General features: G+C 40.7%; 1 protein-coding gene across 3 annotated transcripts in view; it reads left to right on the forward strand.

Moving 5' to 3' along the window:
• The window catches only part of LOC124786830 (serine/arginine repetitive matrix protein 1-like), a 631,128-nt gene that overhangs the window by 500,716 nt on the left and 107,639 nt on the right, over positions 1-22,773 (forward strand). For all 3 annotated transcript variants that reach the window (XM_047254293.1, XM_047254294.1, XM_047254295.1), the window contains exon 6: positions 11,438-11,559. In XM_047254293.1, the coding sequence (XP_047110249.1) occupies positions 11,438-11,559 (122 nt within the window). The remainder of the gene's footprint in view (positions 1-11,437; positions 11,560-22,773) is intronic.

The following is a 22,773-nucleotide window of genomic DNA, read 5'->3' on the forward strand; positions in this document are numbered from 1 at the left end:
TTTGTCAAAAAACAGTTACTGAAGTGAAGAAAACACCGGTTAAAAAGTCGCATATAGGTGTGAAATGTGGAGTGTAAATAAAAGCTAATGAAGTGTACTGGTCTCTAAATGCTGACGTCTGTCAAAAATACGAGAACGTATATACGCATGAATAAAGAGGTGAACCATGTACCGTCAACCACACTGGCCTGAAAGAATTTTTCAGGCTGCCACTAGAATACATAGTGTTGTAATAATTCAAAGAGTAACAGCTTTTTGTTTCAAATATTTCGAAAATCGACGACAAACGTAGTTCGATTTAGTCCGAGTGATCCAGCAGCCAGCGACAGCAAAAATGTATAACGCATGGAATACGAAAATCCAAGTTTGAGAAAGTCAACTTACGCAACGACAAATGACACACAGATATTTTGACATGACTACATCTTGAAAAAGAAGGAAGGCAGATAGGTTTAACGTCCCGTCTACATATGTGTCAGAAGAGAAAGAGCACAAGGTCGGACTGTGTCAAGATTGTGGAACGAAATGGACCGTGCTATTTTAAAGGAACCAACCCAGCATTTACTTGGAGATGTTTGGAAATCACGGAAAATCTAAATTTGATGGCCGGAATTAGGTTTGAACCGTCGTCCTCCGAAATCAGAGTCCGCTGCTACGTGCACAAACAATCTCTTTTATTTCAGTTTCGTTGAACACTTGTATCTTGCTTGCCTTGTGCCTTTGTCCCTCATCGGTTCAGGATCACCGTAGTTGTTGACAGATTTGGCATAGTTAGTTTTAAGGGTGGCCGGATGTGCTTCCTGTTACGACGTCATTGTCCCCCCTTTAACCACGGACCCCTGGACTTAACATGTAAACCTCAACTATCTGCATGGAAGTGAACGATAGCTTTCTAAATGTTGGCGAATCATGTAAGTGAGATGGGATTTGCGTACCAGCCCGGTATTCACCTAGTGGGATGTGGAAACCGCCTAAAAACCACATCCAGGATGGCCTGCACACCGACCGTCATCGTTAATCCTCCGGGAGGATTCGATGGTGAGTTCGAGACTTTTACTGTTAAGCCGATCATTCTCAAAGGTCTGGTGATCAGAATGTGACGTAGAATGAGATGTCTTTAAGACGCATATTTCCTTTAAAAAAAAAAAAAAAAAAAAAAGAATCATACGAAACTAAATCTGTTGTTTCATTTCAAGATGAAAGATGGTAGAGAAAATATCATGATCACAATGCGCAGCTGATAGTACTGCCTTCTGAAATATGGTATCTGTGTCGTATTCCAGGCCTGGTAGTTTCTGCAGGGTCTTCATGACGCTCTCCTACGTGTCAAACAAATCTGTGGTCATTCGTGTAGCCATTCTTCGTATATATTCAGTATCCCCTGATAGTCCTATTTGGTATGGATCCATGCACTTCACCAAAATTCTAGAGTGGGTCGTACGAGTCTTTTGTAAGCAATCTCCTTTGCAGACTGATCACATTTCCCTATTATTCTACCTACGATCTCCAGGTTGCCAACTTCTTTACGTATAAATGAGCCTATGTATCATTCCATTACATATCCCTACAAAGACTTACATCCATGTTTCTGCTTGAGATGACTCATTTCATTTGTGCCTAATTGTTCTTGTAGCAACAGTATACTATGTTTTGCAAAGTGAACAATTTTTCATTCATGAAGTTAAGTTTGCTATATTTGACTACTTCAGAATCTTATAAATATCCAAATGAATACTTGCGCAGCTTTGTTCGGTCAGTTCTTGAATATAGATAACGGTACACACACGCACACACACACACACACACACACACACACACACACACACACACACACATGATACACTCTTGCATTGCAGTAGGATTTATTCAGAAACTTTTTGGGGTCTAGAAGGAGTAGTCAAGGAAATATAATCACATGACCTACATCTACATCTACATGGATACCCTGCAAATCACATTTAAGTGCCCGGCAGAGGGTTTTTCTAACCACCTTCACAATTCTCTATTATTCCAATCTCGTATAGCGCGGAAACAACGGAGACATATATCTTTCCGTATCAGCTCTGATTTCCCTTCATTTATCATGGCGATCGTTTCTCCCTATGTAGGTCAGACAAAAGAAATATTTTCACATTCGGAGGAGAAAGTTGTTAATTGGAATTTCGTGAAAAGATTCCGCCGAAACGAAAAGCGCCTTTATTTTAATGATGTCCAACCCAAATACTGTGTCATTTCATTGACACGCTCTCCCCTATTTCACGATAATGCAAAACGTGTTGCCCTGCTTTGAACTTTTTCGAAGTACTCCGTCAGTCCTATCTGGTAAAGATCGTATACAGCGCGGCAGTATTCTAAAAGAGGACAGACAAGCGTAGTGTAGGCAGTCTCCTTAGTAGGTCTAAGTGTCCTTCCAATAAAACGCAGTCTTTGGTTAGCCTTCCCCACAGCATTTCTGCGTGTTCCTTCTAATTTAAGTTGTTCGTGATTGTAATTGCTAGGTATTTACGGCCTTTAGATTTGACTGATTTATCGTGTAACCGAAGTGTAACGGATTCCTTTTAGCACTCACGTAGATGATCTCATACTTTTCGTTATTGAACGTTCATTGCCAAAATTCGCACTATACAGATATATTTTCTAACTGGTTTTGCAATTTGTTTTGATCTTCTGATGACTTTATTAGTCGATAAACGACAGCATCATCTGCAGACAACCTAAGACGGCTGCACAGATTATCTCCCAAATCGTTTATGTAAATAAACAACAGATAAGGGCTTATAACACTACTTTAGGGAACGCCACAAATCACTTCTGTTTCACTCTATGACTTTCCGTCAATTACTACGAACTGTGACCTCTCTGACCGGAAATCAGGAATCCAGTCACATAACTGAGACGATATTCCATAAGCACGAAATTTCATTACAAGCCGCTTGTGTGGTACAGTATCAAAAGCCTTCCGGAAACCAAGAAATACGCAATCAATCTGAAATACCTTCTCAGTTGCATTAAACTCTTCATGCTAATAAAGAGCTAGTGGTGTTTCACAAGAACACTGTTTCCTAAATCCATGTTGACTGTGTGTCAATAGACAGTTTTCTTCCAGGTAATTCATAATGTTCGATCACAATATATGTTCCGCTATGTGTTTAAAATTAGCTGTATTGTCTGTTATAGTCTTCTCGTCACTTTGTAGGTGGCCAAACATACACTGATGGAATAAAATTACTGCACCAAAATATAATTTATGTAGAGTAATGAAATTTTCGGAGTACATGCCTAGGTAACATATTTAACTGATGAACGTTGCAAAGCAGCATGTCAATACGAGTGCAGGATAAGCTATTGCAGATGTGAAATACTGATACATAGATAACAGCTGCAACAGCCAGAATGCTGGATGCAAGCAAGCAAGCATGCCTGCGTTGTGTTGTACAGGTTCCAGATGTCAGTTTGCGGGATGGAGTTCCATATGTGTCGCAAATTGTCGGTCAATACAGTGACGGTTAATGCTGTCTGTGGATGCGCTGGCATTATCGTCCGATGATATCCCACATGCGCTCGCCCGGAGACAGATCGGATGATCAAGCAGGCCAAGGCAACATGTCAACACTCTGTAGAGCATGTTGCGTGACAACAGCGGTATGTGGGCGAGCGTTATCCTGTTGGAAAGTACCCCCTGGAATGCTGTTCATGAATGTCATTACAACAGGCCAAATCACCAGACTGACGTACAAATTTCCGGTGAGTGTGCGTTGGACAACCACGAGAGAGCTCCTGCTGTTTTACAAAATCGCTCCCCCATATTATAACGCCAGATTTAGGTCCGTGTGTCTAACGCACAGATTGGTTACAGCCCTCAACTGGCGTCCTTCTAACCAAGACATGACTATCACTGGTACCAAGGCAGAACTAGCTTTCATCAGGAAACACAACATACCTTCATCCGTCCCTCCAATGAGCTCTCTCTTGACACCACTCAAGTCGCAAATGGCGACGTTTTGGCGTCAGCGGAATGCACGATACAGGGCGTCTGGCTCGGAGCAGTCCTTAAAGTAACCGAGTTGAAACAGTTCGTTGTGTCACTATGGTACCAACTGCTGTTCAAACTGCTGCTCCAGATGCAGTACTTTTGCCAGAGTTATGCGCCGAACAGGATCTCTTACCTCTAGGTAGCGTCAACTGCGCGTCCGGAGCTCGATCTTCCTGCGACCATACCTTCTTCTGACTACCGCTGCCAGCAACAATAGTTACTTCCTTGCCAAGTCATTCTGCAATATCGTTGAAGGTAAGTCCACCTCCTCGTAACGTCGTACGATAGTAAGGTATTGGTAATGGAGTCTTTTTCGCCTTAAGGGCGTTCTTGAACAACGTCAACTCACCACGTCCAATCTCAAAAGCAACTAACGCTCACGACCGTTACAGCGTGTATTTAGAGCAAACCTGATCTGCATCCTCCTAGTGGCGGTACCAGCGCCAGTCTTAGGCGACTAGCGTGAAGTCCGAATAGACGACATCCTTCATTGGTATAAACAAGACTACCAACTTTCGTTTATGTCGCTCATCTCCTTGTTGGTGTTGCGATTTTTATCCGCCTTGTATTTTCGTCTGAATACCATTCTATGCTATACATAGGCTGAGGGATAGATAGTGTAAATCATCTGCTTTGTAATAGTACATTAATAAATGTTGACAGTAGTTTCAAATGGTTGACAACAATTTTCATGTTTAATTGACTGCACTCTGAAAAGAGACCCACTCGAAATTCTAAATTTGTGGGCCGTGTAGGTCATTTTCGTGGTCTTATCGTGAAGTAAGACAGCTGCTGCTATTAAATTTGCACAGTCATTTCAAATGTCAAGTGTCAGTTTAAAAAGTAATCGAGACTGTAGATCAGTTATTACTGAAGCCTGAGATTATATTTTCATCCACACGTTGCTTTCTTGAGCCTATTTCAACCGCCTTTTCTAAATTCACGAGCACACTGTTCAAGGCAAATCTCAGCCGTGTTATGACATATTGCGTGTAGTCATCGGCTAACGGACCGTAATTCACACACAGAAGTAATGTTCAGTTCCGTGCAAGGGGAATATCTTTTGTGCTATTGCTCTAGCCTGTTACTGTGAACAGTTATATTTACCGTTCAACAGGTCTTTAATTCTGTCACATGTTTCGTATATCATGCGACCAGAAGGCAATTGGAAAAGGCCTGTACCTCGACGATAAACTGTTGTAGTTACCCGATATATTACATGCGTACAAGGGCGAATAAGATATTGCGAATTTCTGTAACTGCATCTCTATAGTTCAGATATAAAGGGCGGAAAGAACTGGGTCACACGAGACCACAAATAACAATGGCAGATATTTGACCAAGCTTTGCGGTGTGCAGCGCACGGACCTTACGTGCTGTTATGCTGCAGTGCACTCGTTGCAGTGGGTTGGATGTAGCTGCAAATTCTTAACGCAATTATTCTGTAAATTCACGTTTTCTATATTTTGGATTTATTTTAATATAATTTAGAAATTAGATTTTATATTTTCTTATGCATAGTTTTATTCACCTCCATAGTTTTAATACTTCTTGCCGCAGATATACAGAAGAATGTCAACGTTTCTAAAAAAACTCACTAGTAAAATAATGGGAGTTGCACACAGGACTCTTGAAAAATACGGCCGCCACGGGAATGTAACTGTAATGGGATTGCTTAACATCGAGCAAATATGGTAAGGGGTAACATTCAGAAAGGTATAAACGCTGGAAGGCGAATGGGAATCTATATAGTGCTACATACTTTTTAGCGAAGTGGACAAGGAACCCGCTAGCTATTACACGAGAAGAGTTGTTAATAAACATGGAGAAATACTGTGAACATACAGGGGCCAGAGGCATCTAACTGTTTATAGGTTCAATTTTGGATCTTAGTGTTCCCAACTATTCCCAATTTTTTCGTATACATCTGTATATTGATCCACCATTTATTCGTTTCATGCTAACAATGAATTCGTGTATGTGGTAATTACTTCATCTCTCATTCAATGTACGTGGCATCCTAGGAACAGGCTCTCGGCTCCACGACGACTGCTCCCACTGCAATATGTGACACTCATGTTTTGGTTAAGCAAATCTGGGACCAATGTGTAGCCCTGATTTGAATCTCCTCTACCTCGTACGTTAATCGAAAGACTCACAGCCCCATCCTTCTGTTCGACCAGTTTTGCAATCAATATCTCTCTTGCGTGAATTGACCTTGTGAGGATTCGTCCAACAAATGTGAGCCTGCACATCTGATTTCGACACAGTTACTTTCATGTCATCGTGTCCCTTTAAATAACTCCTCAAATACACCGTCAATCCGAAAAGCTTCAACACACGATTAATGAAATTAGAGAAATGTTAAGATGGTTGTTTTAATGCGGTAGATGTTTTACATAGCTTCCCACCACTTGATTGCAACGCACAGAACGTTCATACAACCATTTGAAACTGTCAGGAAAGAGTTTCTTTGGGATGTTTTTCAACTTGCACGTCAGATAAGTATGAATGTTTCTTACGTGGTGAAAACGTTTTCCATTAAAGAAATTTCCGCACTTTGTCGATTTGTGGTAGGTTCACACTGACAGCGCCAAAACTTATCACCGGTGACGATTATTGCCACAAAAGAATTCTCCATCACATCGCAGCAAGCGCCTAAGCTTCGCTTTTTTTTTTTTTTTGGTCAGTAGTCAACGCGTGCCAGGCAAACCTTGCGCACATTTTTTTCTTCTTGAAAATATTCTGGCCCCATTGCGATTTGCGACACATTAAGTTGACGTACTACTGCCGCACGTCCACTGCTCATCACTGCCTGCTCACACCTGACTGGTCGAATGAACATCTGTTGTTTATAGTTGCTAGTTCAGGTTGCCGCCGTAGTTGTTGCGCTGATTTCGCTTCTACGCCAGGAATAAAAGCAATCTCAGAACGTTTTCGACAGACAGTATACGAGCGTAGATAACTGAGGCCTGCGAATGAGTTCAGATGTAGATCACACAGTCAAACGATTTCGGAGCATTTCGTCTGTTTCCCTCGATACATATTATTTATCTTCCATGTCGTTTATTTACGTTTAGATTCATCTGTCATTGTTTGCACTAGGCACCAATTATCTGTCAGTCTGTCAACTTTAGTGAACAACTTGTACACAACTGCTTCGTTGAGGCTTTGAGTTATCCGTCAGTAATTTGTAAACACGGAAGAGCGAAAAATTTATGACCACATCTTTCATACGTTTTCCTCCGCGTTTGGAATGCTATACAGCAGTTATTCTGCTTGGCATTGATTAGTAATTCCTCCTGCGGTTCCCGGAGCTATGTGGCACCAAATGTTTACACAAAGGTCAGGTAGTGTCCGCAAATTACGTCCCGGGGTTTTGTGGAGCATGCCAGATGTGTTGCATCGGCCTCAAATCAGGTGGCCGAGTTATCAACGGCAGCCCACTATCATGTTCCAACAAGATAATGTTTGGACAACATGGCAAGATATGGGTGTCGTCAGTTTGCGTGCCCCATGTTCAACAGTGAGTGCTGATACACACCGAAACATCTGTGCATGTACCAAAATTGTACTCTGTCAGGAGATATACCGCCGCCTCCATCCTTAACGTTCCCTAATGAGGCATGATCCAACACTTTGTCTCGAATTGGTGGCTTCACTGTTCTTCATTCACTTTCCACAGGTGCTCTCGTCAGTAAAACGCAAATAGTTGTCCAGCTTCGCCGATTCCAAGACTTTCGTTCCCAAACGCCAGTCCATAACATTCTATACGTTCCTAAGTTGCTTAGGCCTATGTCAGCGAATTTAATTTGTGGCAAGTATCGTCTGAGTTCCTGTTACATGCTTTCCTTATCACGTGATTAGAAGGGGTCTCCTGAAACATTATACCGATCCTAGCACTCGAGGTGTCCACCAAAGTTTCCACTTTAATCACTCCTGCAACTCTTTCACCCACCCTCAAACACACACACAAACTACCACAGAAGGAATGAACAATACCTTTCTTCTTTCCGTTCAAACTCACTTTCGATTTATAATAAGAACCTGCACACTGCGGAGGATGCAAACAACTAGCTAGACTGACCAAGCTGGTTCAAGCAAATTTTGCCGGCCCCGTTCGTCATTTAGAGGGGGCGGATACGTCATGAGCCTGGCGCTCTGCCAAGTTGGCAGCCCTGCCAGGCTGCCGGCCGCAGGTCGCGGCGGCACACCGCGCCTCTTTGTTTGCCTGTCAACCACGACCTCGTTATTAACTCGCACCCGGACAATGCACAGCGCGTGCTACTATGACGATGGGCCGTCCTTCTTATGGAGCTATGCTGCGGGCTGGGAACGAGTAATGAGATTATTCTTATAATCATTATTATTATTTCTACTATTAAACGTAGAAAAACTGCTTAAAATGTAGCAGTTGTCGCCTACGCTGTTAGACCAGGTCGCCAATGCATTTCATCTTCTGGCTGCAGAGTCGAACAAGAGCCTTACATGCTAATAATGGTGCCCGTTCATAGTATGCTAAGGAGGCATCATTTATCTACCAGAATTACTCTGCACCTTGTTTAACCTGAGGTTATAGCAATGGTGGTAGTGTGTTGGCTTGGATGTACAATAACTAGAAAAAGCTTTAGCGTCATGGAGTAATATCATCATATATGGACGATTCTGTTAAGTGTACATGAAATGCGTTCTGTGAGGGATAGATAGAATAGCTGTATAGATGTGTTTGTTCTTACGCTTCAACAATCATTATGACATCCTGTGAAATTACTATACTAGTCTCTTTGGCAGCCTCTGATAACGTCCGCTAACAAGTAACCTCTGTTAGACGATCTCTGAACACAATTTAAGAGACGAAATAAAACACATCAGGAATACAGGGGGAAGGATGTGAGATTGGGTATTAAGTCTATCGGCTACACATCATTAGCCAGCAGAAAAAGCTCGGATTTCAAAAAGTTGAGGGAGCACACTGCTTGCTTTTTAATGGGATGTCCTTCATTCACTTCCCAACACGTATAAAGTAAATACTTCTTATGTTTTTCTTTGTGGGAGAAGTTGGGTGACGTGCGAGGGCAAGGCTGGGGCGGTGTGAGACGGATGTTTTCATCGGTCTTGTGGCTCATATGATGTACGACACCAGTCCATCACGACTACTTCCTCTTTCCAGCTTACTCATCACAGAGTAGTGTTTAGAATCAGAGTGCAATCTCTTTCTTCCCAAACCGAGAAATTTATTTATTCCCTCTTGTTACGGAACATTTTCTGACATCTTCTCCCTCCTTGTTGTCAGTTTTTTCCACATATTCCTCACCTCGCCGTTTAAGTGGAGAAACAACTCATATCCTACCAGTCAATTAAAATTTAACATCCTTCTATAACACTGCACGTCAAACACCTCAATGCTCTTCTTTTCCGTTTTTCAAAAAAAATGTTCAAATGTGTGTGAAATCTTATGGGACTTAACTGCTAAGGCTATTAGCCCCTAAGCTTACACACTACTTAACCTAAATTATCCTAAGGACAAACACACACACCCATGCCTGAGGGAGGACTAGAAGCTCCGCCGGTATCAGCCGCACAGTCCATGGCTGTAGAGCCTTAGTCCGCTCGGCTAATGCCGCGCAGCTTTCCGTTTTTCTTCCAGTCGATGATTAACTTACATACAATGATTAACTTACATACATGTAGCCTTCCCCAAAAAATGTATCCCGAAATTAAAGCCTATGTTCGATACAACTGGACTTTTCATAGCGAGGAAGCCCTCTTTTTTTCTGTGCCAGTCTTGCTCTTATGCCCTTTCTGTTGTGCTACTGTCGACTTTAGTCCGAAGGCTGGTTTGATGCTGTTCTCCATGCTAATCTATAAGGCACAAGTCTTTCATACCTTCATTACTACTCCACCCTGTGCCCATTGAAAAGTGCATACTGTAATCGAATATTGGTCTTACAGTGCAATTCTTACCGCAACATTTCCTTCCATAAAAAAACTGAAGATTGCTTCATACCTCAGTATGTGCTGTATCAAGCGATTTCTTCTTATAGTCAAGTTCATTTTTCCTAAATAGACTCAGTACCGGTGCCTCATCACTTACGCTGACCAGCTAAGTGATCTTGAGCGTTCTCCAGCGGCACCACAGGCAAAAAATTTCGGTACCTTGTTGGTTTATCGTCCACCTTTCACGTCTCTGTGTTTATACTGCAAACAAATGCCTTCTTAAAAGTGTTTCTCTTGCCAGTGCCATTATAGAGCATTTCAGATACCACCACGTAATACATCAGTTTTTTCTTTTTCTCTATGGCGACATCCACCTGATCACTACTCGCCCTGAGTCCGCATAGAGAAGTAATTCATCTGCGGGATATTATCACTAAAAGGATGCCGTTGACATTTAGGTATACAGTAGAGCTGCTTGACCTTGGTAAAATAACGGCTATTGTTTCACTTTGCTTTCATAGCAGATTCCACAGCTAATATCACAAGATCACACTAGTCAGTTATCCAGACAAATGCTCTCTAAGTGTACTAATGGCTGCTTACTTTCTTCAGGTACCACTTCTTAATATTGCCTCTCCACAGATACCTCCCCAACGCTTTTGTTCCTACTGTACGGCTTTCAATCTCGTTGATCTACATATGACATGCCTCCGCAGCAAGGCTCATGGGTCGTGATGGGATGTCTGAGTCCATTCAAAGCGCAAAGACTATCAACAGCAAAACAATTCTAAGCATTCGACTCAAGTTGGATTAACATTATACAAGCGAATAACTGATTCAGGTACAGACGAGTGTCGCACTGTGACTGACAGCGGAAAGAGTGCACACAAGTTCGTTGGCACTCTACAAGGAGGTAGAAGAATTCAATGTCATTGGTGGTAGATGTTCCACTGCCTTATTTAACTGGCAAAGAGAGGAGAGGTGGTTACGTGACATTTCTGATGATCAAACTATTGCGCTAATAGCCTGGATTACGTTCCAAAGTCCTCCACATTGTTTGACAGAGTGAGGGCTTGTGACACTATAATGGTGGTCCATCCGTAATATGTGGTATTAAGGTCAGTGGACTCTTAGTGATAGTCGAGATGAGAAGGCAATGTGTCGACAACAATTTTCCCCGCATCCTTCTCTCATCATCAAACAATACAACACCACAGTATACATACAAATCCATTGTAGTCAACGTATACCCTTCGCACATAATCCTCACACAAGGTAAGGAAGGGGAGAGACACCATGTGCAGATGAAAAAAAAAACCTCCCCAGTCATGCGGATGAATCTACTCCTCGGCGCCACCCAGCCAAAACGTAACAAAACTTTCTTTTCTGACTTACTTAGGAATCCTGTGATCTGTAGCTCCATGTGTTACAAAAGCAATCTGTAGTATGATTTTTGTGTCGTTGCAGAACGCGATGCGCAGAAACCGTGGCTGCCAGACGATGAGGGCAGCGGCTTCAGCTCTGAAACAGAACTCGACGACGAAGACCTATTCCTGCAGCAGCGCAGGGCTGCGCGCCGAGGGCGAAAGGTAAGGTACATCCTGATCCGAGTCAGAAGGCTCCGCATATTTACCCAAACATTCCAGATTGCCATACTCGAAACTGACGAAAACGACATAAAAGACTACACTTGATTTCTGAACTAGATAACATATTTATCCACCCCTCTCCTTTTTGCAAATGTGTCAGTAGATAGGTGTATAGTATATGACTGCTAAGTGTGAGACACAGTACTTTTCATTATACCAAACATTAAGCTTTCATCTTGTTCGATTCATACATGTACCACTGAAAGAATGGACTTCGCGAAAGTCGACATTAGTCTAATTCTGGATTTAACATTTCTGTGAGTTCAGTAGTAAGAAGGCTGCGGAGTATTAACTGTTCCTGTCATGAAATCATATTTTTACTATTGTCTAAGCTAGTATTATTGTGTTACAAAATTTTTTTAGAGATTGTGTGTTACGGATTATAAAATATTTACACAACCCTCCTGCCAGTGAAAAGAATATGTGGTAATGTGCTTACCTGTGTCAGTTCAGTATCGTATGATTTCAATAGGCTCGTGCAGTATTCTGCTATGGAAAGTGCAAGTGATCTCCTCCAGCTACAAGCTGCAGTTGACAGTCCAGAGGCTGGACAACTGGGTGGTGTTTTGCATAAGCAAACTACTCACTTATGGTGTTATACAGCATTTGTTTAAGCAAAGTTTATGACACAATTATTTTCATGGCTTTAATTTATGACCCACTACCATAACATGGCTACTCCACACTTAATCCTGTCGCAGTAGCTCACTTGTGCTCTTATCCATTATTTATTTACAACTAATTTGCGATCAAATGTCATAACATGGCTACCTTTTTATTTCAGATACCTTATCTTAATTATTATAATATATGCATCATATTGGTCACATTATGTGCAACTCTGTACTTAGTTTGCTTTATTATAATTCCAATGTTGAATCACAATCTTTATTTCTAATCACGTAATTAACTTCGACTTGTAATTATCATTTTTAGACCTAGAAAAATATAAGCACATATAAAGAGCCTAATTTAGAGATGCATTCCTAACTATATGAGTGTAGAGTGAGAAACACTATAAACAACTATATAACATATCCATACCCGATTATCTTGCACTTGAAGACAATGCGATGTTTGTAGTGCATCTGTAAATTAGGCTACATCCATGAGCTTGTATTCGTCCAGGTCTGAAGATGTTCATCATTGACCGAAATTAATTACTTGACTGCAAATAAGTGTTGTGATTCAAGACTGGAATTATAATAAATCAAGCATTTTTTGAATAGCTGGAAACTTCTTCGTGACTGTAACATAGCTTGTGTATTTCTAATGATACTATTTATTCTCGCACTTGTACACTCTTGCAGTCTTCGGAGCTGTGTGGATGATTTTTTTCCGAAAGGAGATAGTATGTCGCCAGACTCATTCATTTTGCACACCGACTTGAATAGTGTTTTGTTGCCACTTCCTCCAATGATTTTAGAAATTCTGATGTAATATTGTTGATCCCTTCCACCTTATTTGATCTAGAGTTTTCCAAAGCTCTTTTAAATACTGATTCTAATATTTGATCACTTATTTCTTATTAATCGACTCCTTTCCCTTCTTCTATCACATCAGACATATCTTTCCCCTCATAGAAGCCTTCATTGTATTCTTTGCATGTATTTGCTCTCTCCACTGCATTTGTTAAATGCAGAGGAGAATTCCCGTTTCACTCTTGATGTTGCCGCCCTTGATTCTAATTTCACCGGATGTTGTTTCGATTTGCCTATATGCTAAGTCTGTCCTTCCAGCAATCACTTGTTTTTCGATTTTTCTCATTTTTCCTGCAACCATTTCGTCTTAGCGTCCCAACATTTTCTATTTATTTCATTCCTCAGCGACAGTATTGCGGTATTCCTGAATTTATCTGAGCATTTTTGCACTCTTACGTTGGAGAAATTGCTTTTTCAATGACTATCTGTTATCAAAAGACCAATCACAACTTTTATTTCTGCACTACCATATTTTATACAATTCTTCTCAAATTCCTTTTCCTCATATCTCCTTTAACCCATTGTATTCTCTCTAACATGTGAAGAAATATATAGTTCAGATGCTTCTTTTGGTGTTATATCAGTTTTGAAAGGAAAGCTTGACTGTATCAACTTGAGATTTTATTATATTATGTTTCCTTTCCTTTGTTTCCTTCTATGGAATTTAATTCCATTCAAATCCATTACATCTAAGTAACACATTTTCAGTATTTTAATATTGTTGGTATCATCTTCTAGGTTCAAAATATCTGCTACATTATATGTATCACTTACTTCCTGACAACATTTACCGTTTTTCCTTCCCTGTCTTTATGTTTATAATTTGATATGATGTCCAAATCTTCATCACTGAAATCGCTAAGATCATCAGATTCTTCCAATATTGGAAGAACTTCTTCATCTGTCAATTTTCTCAAAATCATGTTCTAAGACCAACAGCTAATATGGTTTGTATCTACCAGATATCACTCAATAATGTGGGATCTTCAATGAACTATAATTGAAGTAAATAAATAAGAAGACTATAAAACGAATCTGAGTTACTTGGGTCAAGCATCAAGTATGAATATATCCGAAAATTAATTTCGTTACTAAAAGACAGTATAAAATCTTTGTACTTATCATTTACTGGAGCAAAACATAATGCTTTTAGAATAGTGAATGACGAAATCGTAGTATAAATATTTACAACTAATAAAAATGTAATGAGGCTCTGAGACTCACCTTAGACGGTCTAGGAGTAATGGCTAGTAGATATGGAGAGTATAATATATGAAGAACAGAATGGTTTTGGATCAGGACGCACATGAACAGAAACTCATTGAGTATGCATGGATTTCCTCAGAGTCCATGATACGGTACGACAAAACAGTCCATGGATACATATGTGGATTACTGGTTGTGTCAACTACTTAAGTCAAACTAGTCAAACAGATCTATGAAACGATGTGTGTTACGTCAAAGTAGGAAAATACAGCGTCACCAGGATTTCCTGTTGCAAAGGGGCTACACCAAAGATGTGTAATGGCACCAGTGTTATTTAATAATTTCTACGTATGAGGCACTTAAAACCTCCAGGAGCAAATGTGAAGGCATGGGAGTCCCTGTCCAGGACGAAATCTTGTACACACTGCTCTTTCTTGCTGACTAATTCATAGCAGTAAGAGACCTGGATAAACGAAGGACGTGTTTGGGAAATTAGACGAGGAATATGAAAAATGGGGCTAACAATTAGCTTGAAAGAACCAAAGTATCATATGGTTGGTTTGAACATTAAAGGCAACGTGGAGGCTGGACGCAGTAAGAGCAAGGGATGTAAGTTTTTTAAGTGTCTGGGTTCATGAAGTCATCAAATGGAGAAAGTGAAGATTATGTAAATAACAAAACAGAGCAGTGCAAAAGGACCAACAACGACTTAGCTTGGTCTTTTGAATAATAAAATAACAAAAAGGACCACAAAGGCGAGATATCATTCAGTTGCTGAAAAGAGTGGTATGCACAGAACAGAAAAATAGGTAGTAAACAAGCAGCAGGTAATAACTTGCTTTCACTAAAGATAGACTTTTGGAGGCGATGTTTTGGGTTTTCCAAGTTGGACTGTCTAACAAATACTAACATAAGAAAGGCTATTGGTGTCGTAAATCAGTAATAAACTCAGTGAAGACTAAATGTGTAGAATGGTATAGCCTTCAAAACAGGATGAACGGCTGCTGGTGATGGCAGTGGACCACAGGAGAAAGAAAAACGCATAGGCGATATGGGAGCAGCTGTGGTCAAGATGTCCAGGATGTGATGGATGTCAGAGTCCTACTAGGGGAGACTGGATGATCAGAGGAAGTGGAATAAAGGAAGGAAGAAACGGCATGAGTTGTAGAACACTAGCAGTATGGTGATGATGAAAAGCAGTAAGATACATGATAAGGATAATAAATTTGGTAATAAACTGGGTTCAAAATAAACATGTCACCTAGAGGGAGAGGAGGAATGGAGATAGGAGGGAGGTCATAAAACAGAGGTGTGGTTGGAGGAGTGACAGGGGATCAGATATTATCCTGATCCCTTGTGACACAGACACAAAAGTAGTGAGATTCGCGCCAGAGCAGGCTTAGTTTCTATACTTTTACCCTCTACAGCTTTCACTAGTATCATGGAAGTTATTTCCAGATGCATTAACATATGTCCTGTGGTACCATACCTTCGTATGTACGAATGTGAACTATGTACAACGATATGGAGCTACAATGAACAAAAAATTAATCATACGATGCTCATATAAGACGTAAATCAAACAAACAGTGGCTGTAACAACCATATCAAAAAATAACTTGCACAAGGAGCAAGTTCAACGAACATTTTGATTGTAATAGTGCAACAAAAACGAGACTCATTGTACGTCTGCAGCAATATAAGAATCAAAAAAATATATAGTCAACAGTAAAACTCGAAATCTAAAGTAAAAATCTGTCACAGTACTCAAAAGGATGAATGTGCCATGCGTAATAAAGCCATAGACAAACAGAAAACATAGATGGCTCATCGCTGCACTATGTAATTGGTCGACAGCGAAATAAAAGATTTTTGTATCGACTAGTACTTACATGACTGTTCCCCGTTCATAGCAGTAACATAACGTAAACAAAAATGGCAAGAAGAAGTGACGGTGGTGTGCAAATGTGTACAGTTACATAGATCAACATATAAAAGGAATACTTGCTAGCAGAGATTCAGTTGTGTGTAAAGACAACAATATAATAACTAAAGATATTTGACAATCAAATCAAATTATATAAGAAACGTGGGCCAGGCAATGGTGTCACTGTTAGTTACAAGAAAATTACATTCAGAACATGTGACAGGAGTATGGTTGGTTACCACCAAAATAAATTTAAAATTACTGTATTGACAACACATCATATTACAAAATAAAGTTTACAGCAACTGTGAGAAGACAGATCGCACAAAACGGAGACCACATCATGTGACTTGAAAGTGATTCAACTGCCTGTTACACGTGAGGTGTAGAAAACTGGAGGAATATAGCAGTAGTAGCACACAGTCCTTGTGCTAGAAATTTTGTTGTGCATCGTTAGCACAACACGATAAATTTATTTTTATTTTAGTTCCTCAAAAATACTAAAGAAATAGTTCTGATTAAGCTTTCTTACCCATTTAATACTCGATAAAAACTGTGCTCAGGTACATTTTTAAGATTGTCAGTAGGTGTGGGCGGGTGCCACCTAGGGTTTTGCAGAAGTGCGGTGGTGAGGGGGTGGGGGGGGGGGGGAGGAAGTGGTCTTAGCAGGAACTTTTGCCATTCTATTCTCGCATGTATCAATGTCGTACTACTCCGTGATCAAGCCACAGGAAGGCGTGAAAGAGAATAACTAAAAAAAAGAAAAAGGAACATAAGGTCTCTCTGCCACCACGAATCAAGTTCAAATTTCGTTAAATGGTTTTAAACAATCCCTAGTGTTTCCCGCTTGTACACAAGAGGAAGAAACTGCGGTCTCGCCAAACGAGTGCTATCATGTCAATGCGGATGCAGCCCCAGTTTGTCCAAAGAGAAGGGTTTGAACATCTGAGGGTGTCAGTATCAAAAGTTGTCAAAAGGTCATCGAGTTGCGAACTGTAGTTTTCGACCACGAAATGCGTGGGAATCAAAGTTCCATGGAAAAGCGCGGTTCCACTGACACCCTTCCTGTCATCCTTTGAGACCTTTCAGTTAAGATTCTGCGTGGCGGTGTGTCTGAAATGTTTTCCTCGGCCACACATAAGAAAACCTGTTGATTTTAAAGCTGAGCGTCGTGAATCTAACCTCCAAAGCAGAGGCGTCAAACGAACGCGTGAAATATGGATATCAGGGGCTGTGATGGCATCTCAATTTTGTGACACTTCCAATCCGAAGTCATTAACCCACTTTACACCTCACATGAGCTTCTGATATCTGGGCTGTTTTCGTACGTGTCGACACCTTGGTCTCTGAAGCGTCGTCGAGCCAAAGGACGATGTCGTAGAGCGTCACGCTTTTTATCATTACAGAGGAACATTTTACGCACCTTTGAGGCAAATTCCACATGCGTCAGAATTGGGGACAAGTATTAGTTTTCGAAAAAGTGATCCCTTAATTCGGCTGTACAGTGCATTTTATTGAGCAGCCAATTTCTATTTACAAAGTAAAAATTATTTTACGATGCATAGCACATCGTAGTGATGCAAAATTACTTAAGTTAACCTCGTTACCCTAAAACAAATTTGAAAAATCATTCACATAACGATAGTAATATACTGTTTTCTCTTTTAAGGTGTCGTACTTTTATAGAATTTATTTTCCTGTTCATTAATGAAAATCGGCGCTGAGATGCCAGCCAGACATTCTGAAGATAAATTTCGCCATTAAATTTAAAATGATTATGAGATAATGACAGATCAAGTAATTCAGCCAATTCAGTGACTTTACCAATACTACGTGTTACGTGCAATAGCAGATTGTTCTTGGTAGTGTGCAGATAACCTTCAGTCAGAACACTAGTATGTAAATGACCACTGTCAAGTAACAATAATTGGGCGTTTTTCGGTAATTTAAGGCCTGTTAAAGTTTTAGTAAGTTTCTATTTTTTTCTATCAGTAGTGTTTCGAAAAGCATAGCCTCTTTCGACTTCTTATTCAGTGCTTTGTTAAGCTTGTATTTTGGACATTTAGTATTATTAACAAGTGACCTAATTTTCCTATGAACATTCTTACGACTCTGTTATGTTTACTGGAGGCTGCTGGGATTCACTATTTTCACAGATCTCCTTTCATAATCAGCAAATAGGAAAGCGGTATTATCTATTTTTCATTCGAGGTTGTTGTAGAACGTCCCTGCAGGATCCTTTTTTCTTTCGATGACCTTATTACGTTATAAGTTTGACTAAAATTTTATTACGCTTGATATCTTCTTCCTTTTTAATACTTTCACAGCTTTTAACTTAAGATTTTTTTGTTTTTACTATTTACTATGTATTTGTTTGATTCTTTTTTTCCTACAGCTATAGAGCCAGTCTCATTTGTGTTGTTTTGTTACAACTAAACTTTTCATTGAAGTTGCCTCTTATAAAAGGCACGTTATGATTATTATTAAAACATCCACTTTCTGTCGAACTGTCATGCTATACGAGGATGGCACGTTCAATACTTCTTTGTTTGGTATAACACTACGTAGGTGCAGCTATTTCATGTTCAGATAATACTGAGGATGATGCTCGTTCCGCCCTTTATAAGCTGACATTTTTACGATGTGTGCTCAGTTGTTCCCTCTGTATTTGTGTATACCTTCAGACACTGTAAGCTTGAAGATAATTCTGCAACAAGAAATTTTTGCTAAGGCGACTTTCTGCTGTGTGTGTGTGTGTGTGTGTGTGTGTGTCTGTGCTTGTTCGCAGATCGGAGGTTCGTTTTATTGACAACTGAAACTACTCAAGTCATCACATTTCAAAATTTATATATGTCCGCGATCTAGGTAATTAAAAGGTTTTTTAAATTTCATGGAATTTCATTCGTGCTAGTCTTCATTATTTTTCTCTTTCTTCGGTTTACTCTCAGTCCACTATCGGTGCTCAGTGGACTGTTCATACCACACAGAATAACATGCAGCAGTTGTTTGAATTCACTGAAGATAGCATCGCTCTCAACGGATTTTATATTCTTTCATCTTGATTTCTAATCCTGTTTTTGAAATTATCTCTTGTCTCTGTCATTGCTTCTTCGATGTACAGCTTAAACAGAAGGGTAGAAAGACAGCAACCCAGTACAACATCCCTTTTTAATTCGAGCACTTGCCGGCCATGTGGCCGAGCGGTTCTAGGCGCTTCAGTCTGGAACCGGACGACCGCTACGGTCACAGGTTCGAATCCTGCCTCGGGTATAGATGTGTGTGATGTCCTTAGGTTAATTAGGTTTAAGTAGTTCTAAGTTCTAAGGGACTGATGACCTCAGATATTAAGTCCCATAGTGCTCAGAGCCATTTCAACCATTTTTGATTTCGAGCACTTCGTTCCTGGTCTTCCATTCCTACTGATCCTTCTTGCTTTTGACCGCCTTTCCCTGTCACTTGAACCTAATTATCTGTGAATTACTAACGTCTAGCACCATTTTACACTGTCGACAGATCTGGTGAGGGTGTCTTGATTTCTCTATAGTTCTGCTTCCATTACTAAGTCTGAACTGCCCCTCTTGTGTGTGTACCCTCCTTTGCGCGAAACCGATCGTCACCTAAGAGATGCACTGTTTTCATCTCCATTGATTTGTAAATCTTTCTTGTCAGCAACTTATATGCACTAAGTGTTAGATAGATTGTTCTACTGTTATCGCAGTCTTTTTCCTATTCAGTATTCAGAATCGTGTGTATTATATTTTTCCGGGAATCGGATGGTATGTCCCCAGTAGCATAGATTCCACACATCAACATGATGGTTGATTGATTCCCTTTTCGCAAAAGATTCTAGAAATTCTTCTGCCTTAATTATCTGAAGTCTACCAACAGCTTTATCATTCTTTGATAACAGTATTGTATCCGCTATGTAACCTCATCGACTCTTACGTTTTCTTCTGTTGCGTCAGCCTATCGTCTCTGCCACTCCTGGAAGCCTTATCTTTATTCTACCTACCTGTCCACTCTTTTCACTGCGTTCAAACAGTGGAATTACTGTTGCACCGTTACTGTTGGTACCTTCGATTTTAATTCATCGATTGAGCTTCTAACTTTTCTATGCAGAATTGGTCCTTGCGACAAGCATTCTTCTTCTTCGATTACTTCGTGCACTGAAGAGCCAAAGAAACTGTTACACCTGCCTAATGTCGTGTAGGCCATCAGCGAGCACGCAAAAGTGCCGCCACATGACGTGGCATGGACTCGACTAATGTCTGAAGTAATGCTGGAGGGAACTGACACCATGAATACTGCAGGGCTGTCCATAAATCCTCAAGAGTGCGAGGGCGTGGAGATGTCTTCTGAAGACCACGTTGAAAGGCATCCCAGATATGCTCAATAATGTTCATGTCTTGAGTGTTTGATGGACAGCGAAAGCATTCAAACTCAGAAGTGTCTTCTTGGAGCCACTCTGTAGCAATTCTGGACGTGTGGTGTGTCACCTTGTCCAGGTCCGTCGCAATGCACAATGGACATGAATGAATGCACGTGCTCAGCAGCATGCTTACGTACGTGTTAACTGTCAGAGTCGTATCTAGACGTATCAGGATTCCTATTTCATTCTAACTGCACACGCCGCACACCGTTACAGAGCCTCCACCGCCATTAACAGTCACCTGCTGACATACAGTGTCCATGGATTCATGAGGCTGTGTCTATACTCATATACGTCCATCCTGTCCATACAATTTGAAACGAGACTCGTTCGACCAGGCGACATGTTTCCAGTCATTAATAGTCCAATGTCGGTGTTGACAAGCCCTAGAGAGGCGTAAAGCTTTGTGTCGTGCAATCATCAAGGGTACACGAGTGAATCTTCGGCCCCGAAAGCCCATATCGATGATGTTTCTTTGAATGGTTCGCACGGTGACACTTGCTGATGGCCCAGCATTGACATCTGCAGCAATTTCTCGGTGGTGATGCACTTCTGTCACGTTGACGGATGCTCTTCAGACGTCGTTGGTCTCGTTTTTGCAGGATCTTTTCCCGCCCGCAGCGATGTCAGAGATTTGATGTTTTACCGGATTCCTGATGTTCACGGTACACTCGTGATATGGTCGTGGGGGAAACCTCAACTTTATCCCTACCTCGGGGATGCTGTGTCCCATCGCTCGGTGCACCGATTATAGCACCACGTTCAGACTCATTTAAATCTTGGTAACCTGCCACTGTAACAGCAGTAACCGATCTAACAACTGCGCCAGCTACTTGTTGACTTATACAGGCGTTGCCGACCGCAGCGCCGTATTCTGCCTGTTTACATATCTCTGTATTTGAATACGCATGCCTATACAAGTTTCTTTCGTGCTCCATTGTATTTTTGCTATAGCCATTTCGCTTTGGCACCCTTTTATGCCGTATTTCTTCCATTCGAAATTGAATATTACTATATCCCTGTGTTTCCCTCAATATTTTTGCATTTTTTCTTACGTCAATGAGCTGCAGAATTTCATCTGTTACCCGCGGTTTCTTTACAGCCACCTTTTTGTTCCAGATCTTTCTGTCCAACTTCCATGATTAGCCTTCCGTTCCTCTTTAACTGAAATGCAGACTGTGATTTTCGTTATTGCAGTATACACAGCCCCCGAGAATTTAAAACACACCTCATTATTGCTCAGTATTTCCTTATCCCATTTGTTTCCCAATTGATTCTTTCAGATGATTCTCTTAAACCTAAGCCTATTCTTCATTTATACTGAATTGTGTCCTGAGATTTTATATGCCCTACAATCCAATATTTAAGTTTGTGACTCCTGTCTGGTCATGATGTAACCCAGCTGATATCGTGTCTGCAAGTCTTTCCCAAGTATACCTTTTGTACTTTTCAATTTTGGACAGTGTATGCGGTATTACCAGTTGAGTTTTACAGAAGAACTCTATTACATTTTCTCGTCTCTCATTCCTGCTACGGAGCCCATACTCTTCAAGTAGCTCTTTGCTCTTTCGCATTCCCTACCAATGCAATCCTCCGTAATTATTAGATTATCATCTCTCTTTACATCTGAGTTATTCATTCAGTGCTGTCATACACCCTCTCTATCCGTACATCTTGTGCTTGAGACGTCGGTATGTATAACTGTATTATTGTTATTGATGTTGGATTGCTACAGATACTGATGAGAATAGTGCTTACTGAACTGTTCGAGCCGGCCGCAGGTGGCCGAGCGGTTCTAGGCGCTACAATCTGGAACCGTGCGACCGCTACGGTCGCAGGTTCGAATCCTGCCTCGGTGATGGATGTGTGTGATGTCCATAGGTTAGTTAGGTTTAAGTAGTTCTAAGTTCTAGGGGACTGATGACCTGAGAAGTTAAGTCCCATAGTGCTCAGAGCCATTTGAACCATTCCTTGAAGTAATCGTTATCTTCTTTCCAGTTCCTTCACTGTCTTCCCCAACAACTATACTGAGCCTTCACATTTCCCTTCAAAGGATTTCTAGTTTCAGTGCCACATTCAGACTTCTGATTTTCCACATTCCCAGTAGTAGA

This window comes from Schistocerca piceifrons, chromosome 1 (assembly GCF_021461385.2).
Source record: "Schistocerca piceifrons isolate TAMUIC-IGC-003096 chromosome 1, iqSchPice1.1, whole genome shotgun sequence".
Taxonomy (NCBI): Eukaryota; Metazoa; Arthropoda; class Insecta; order Orthoptera; family Acrididae; genus Schistocerca; species Schistocerca piceifrons.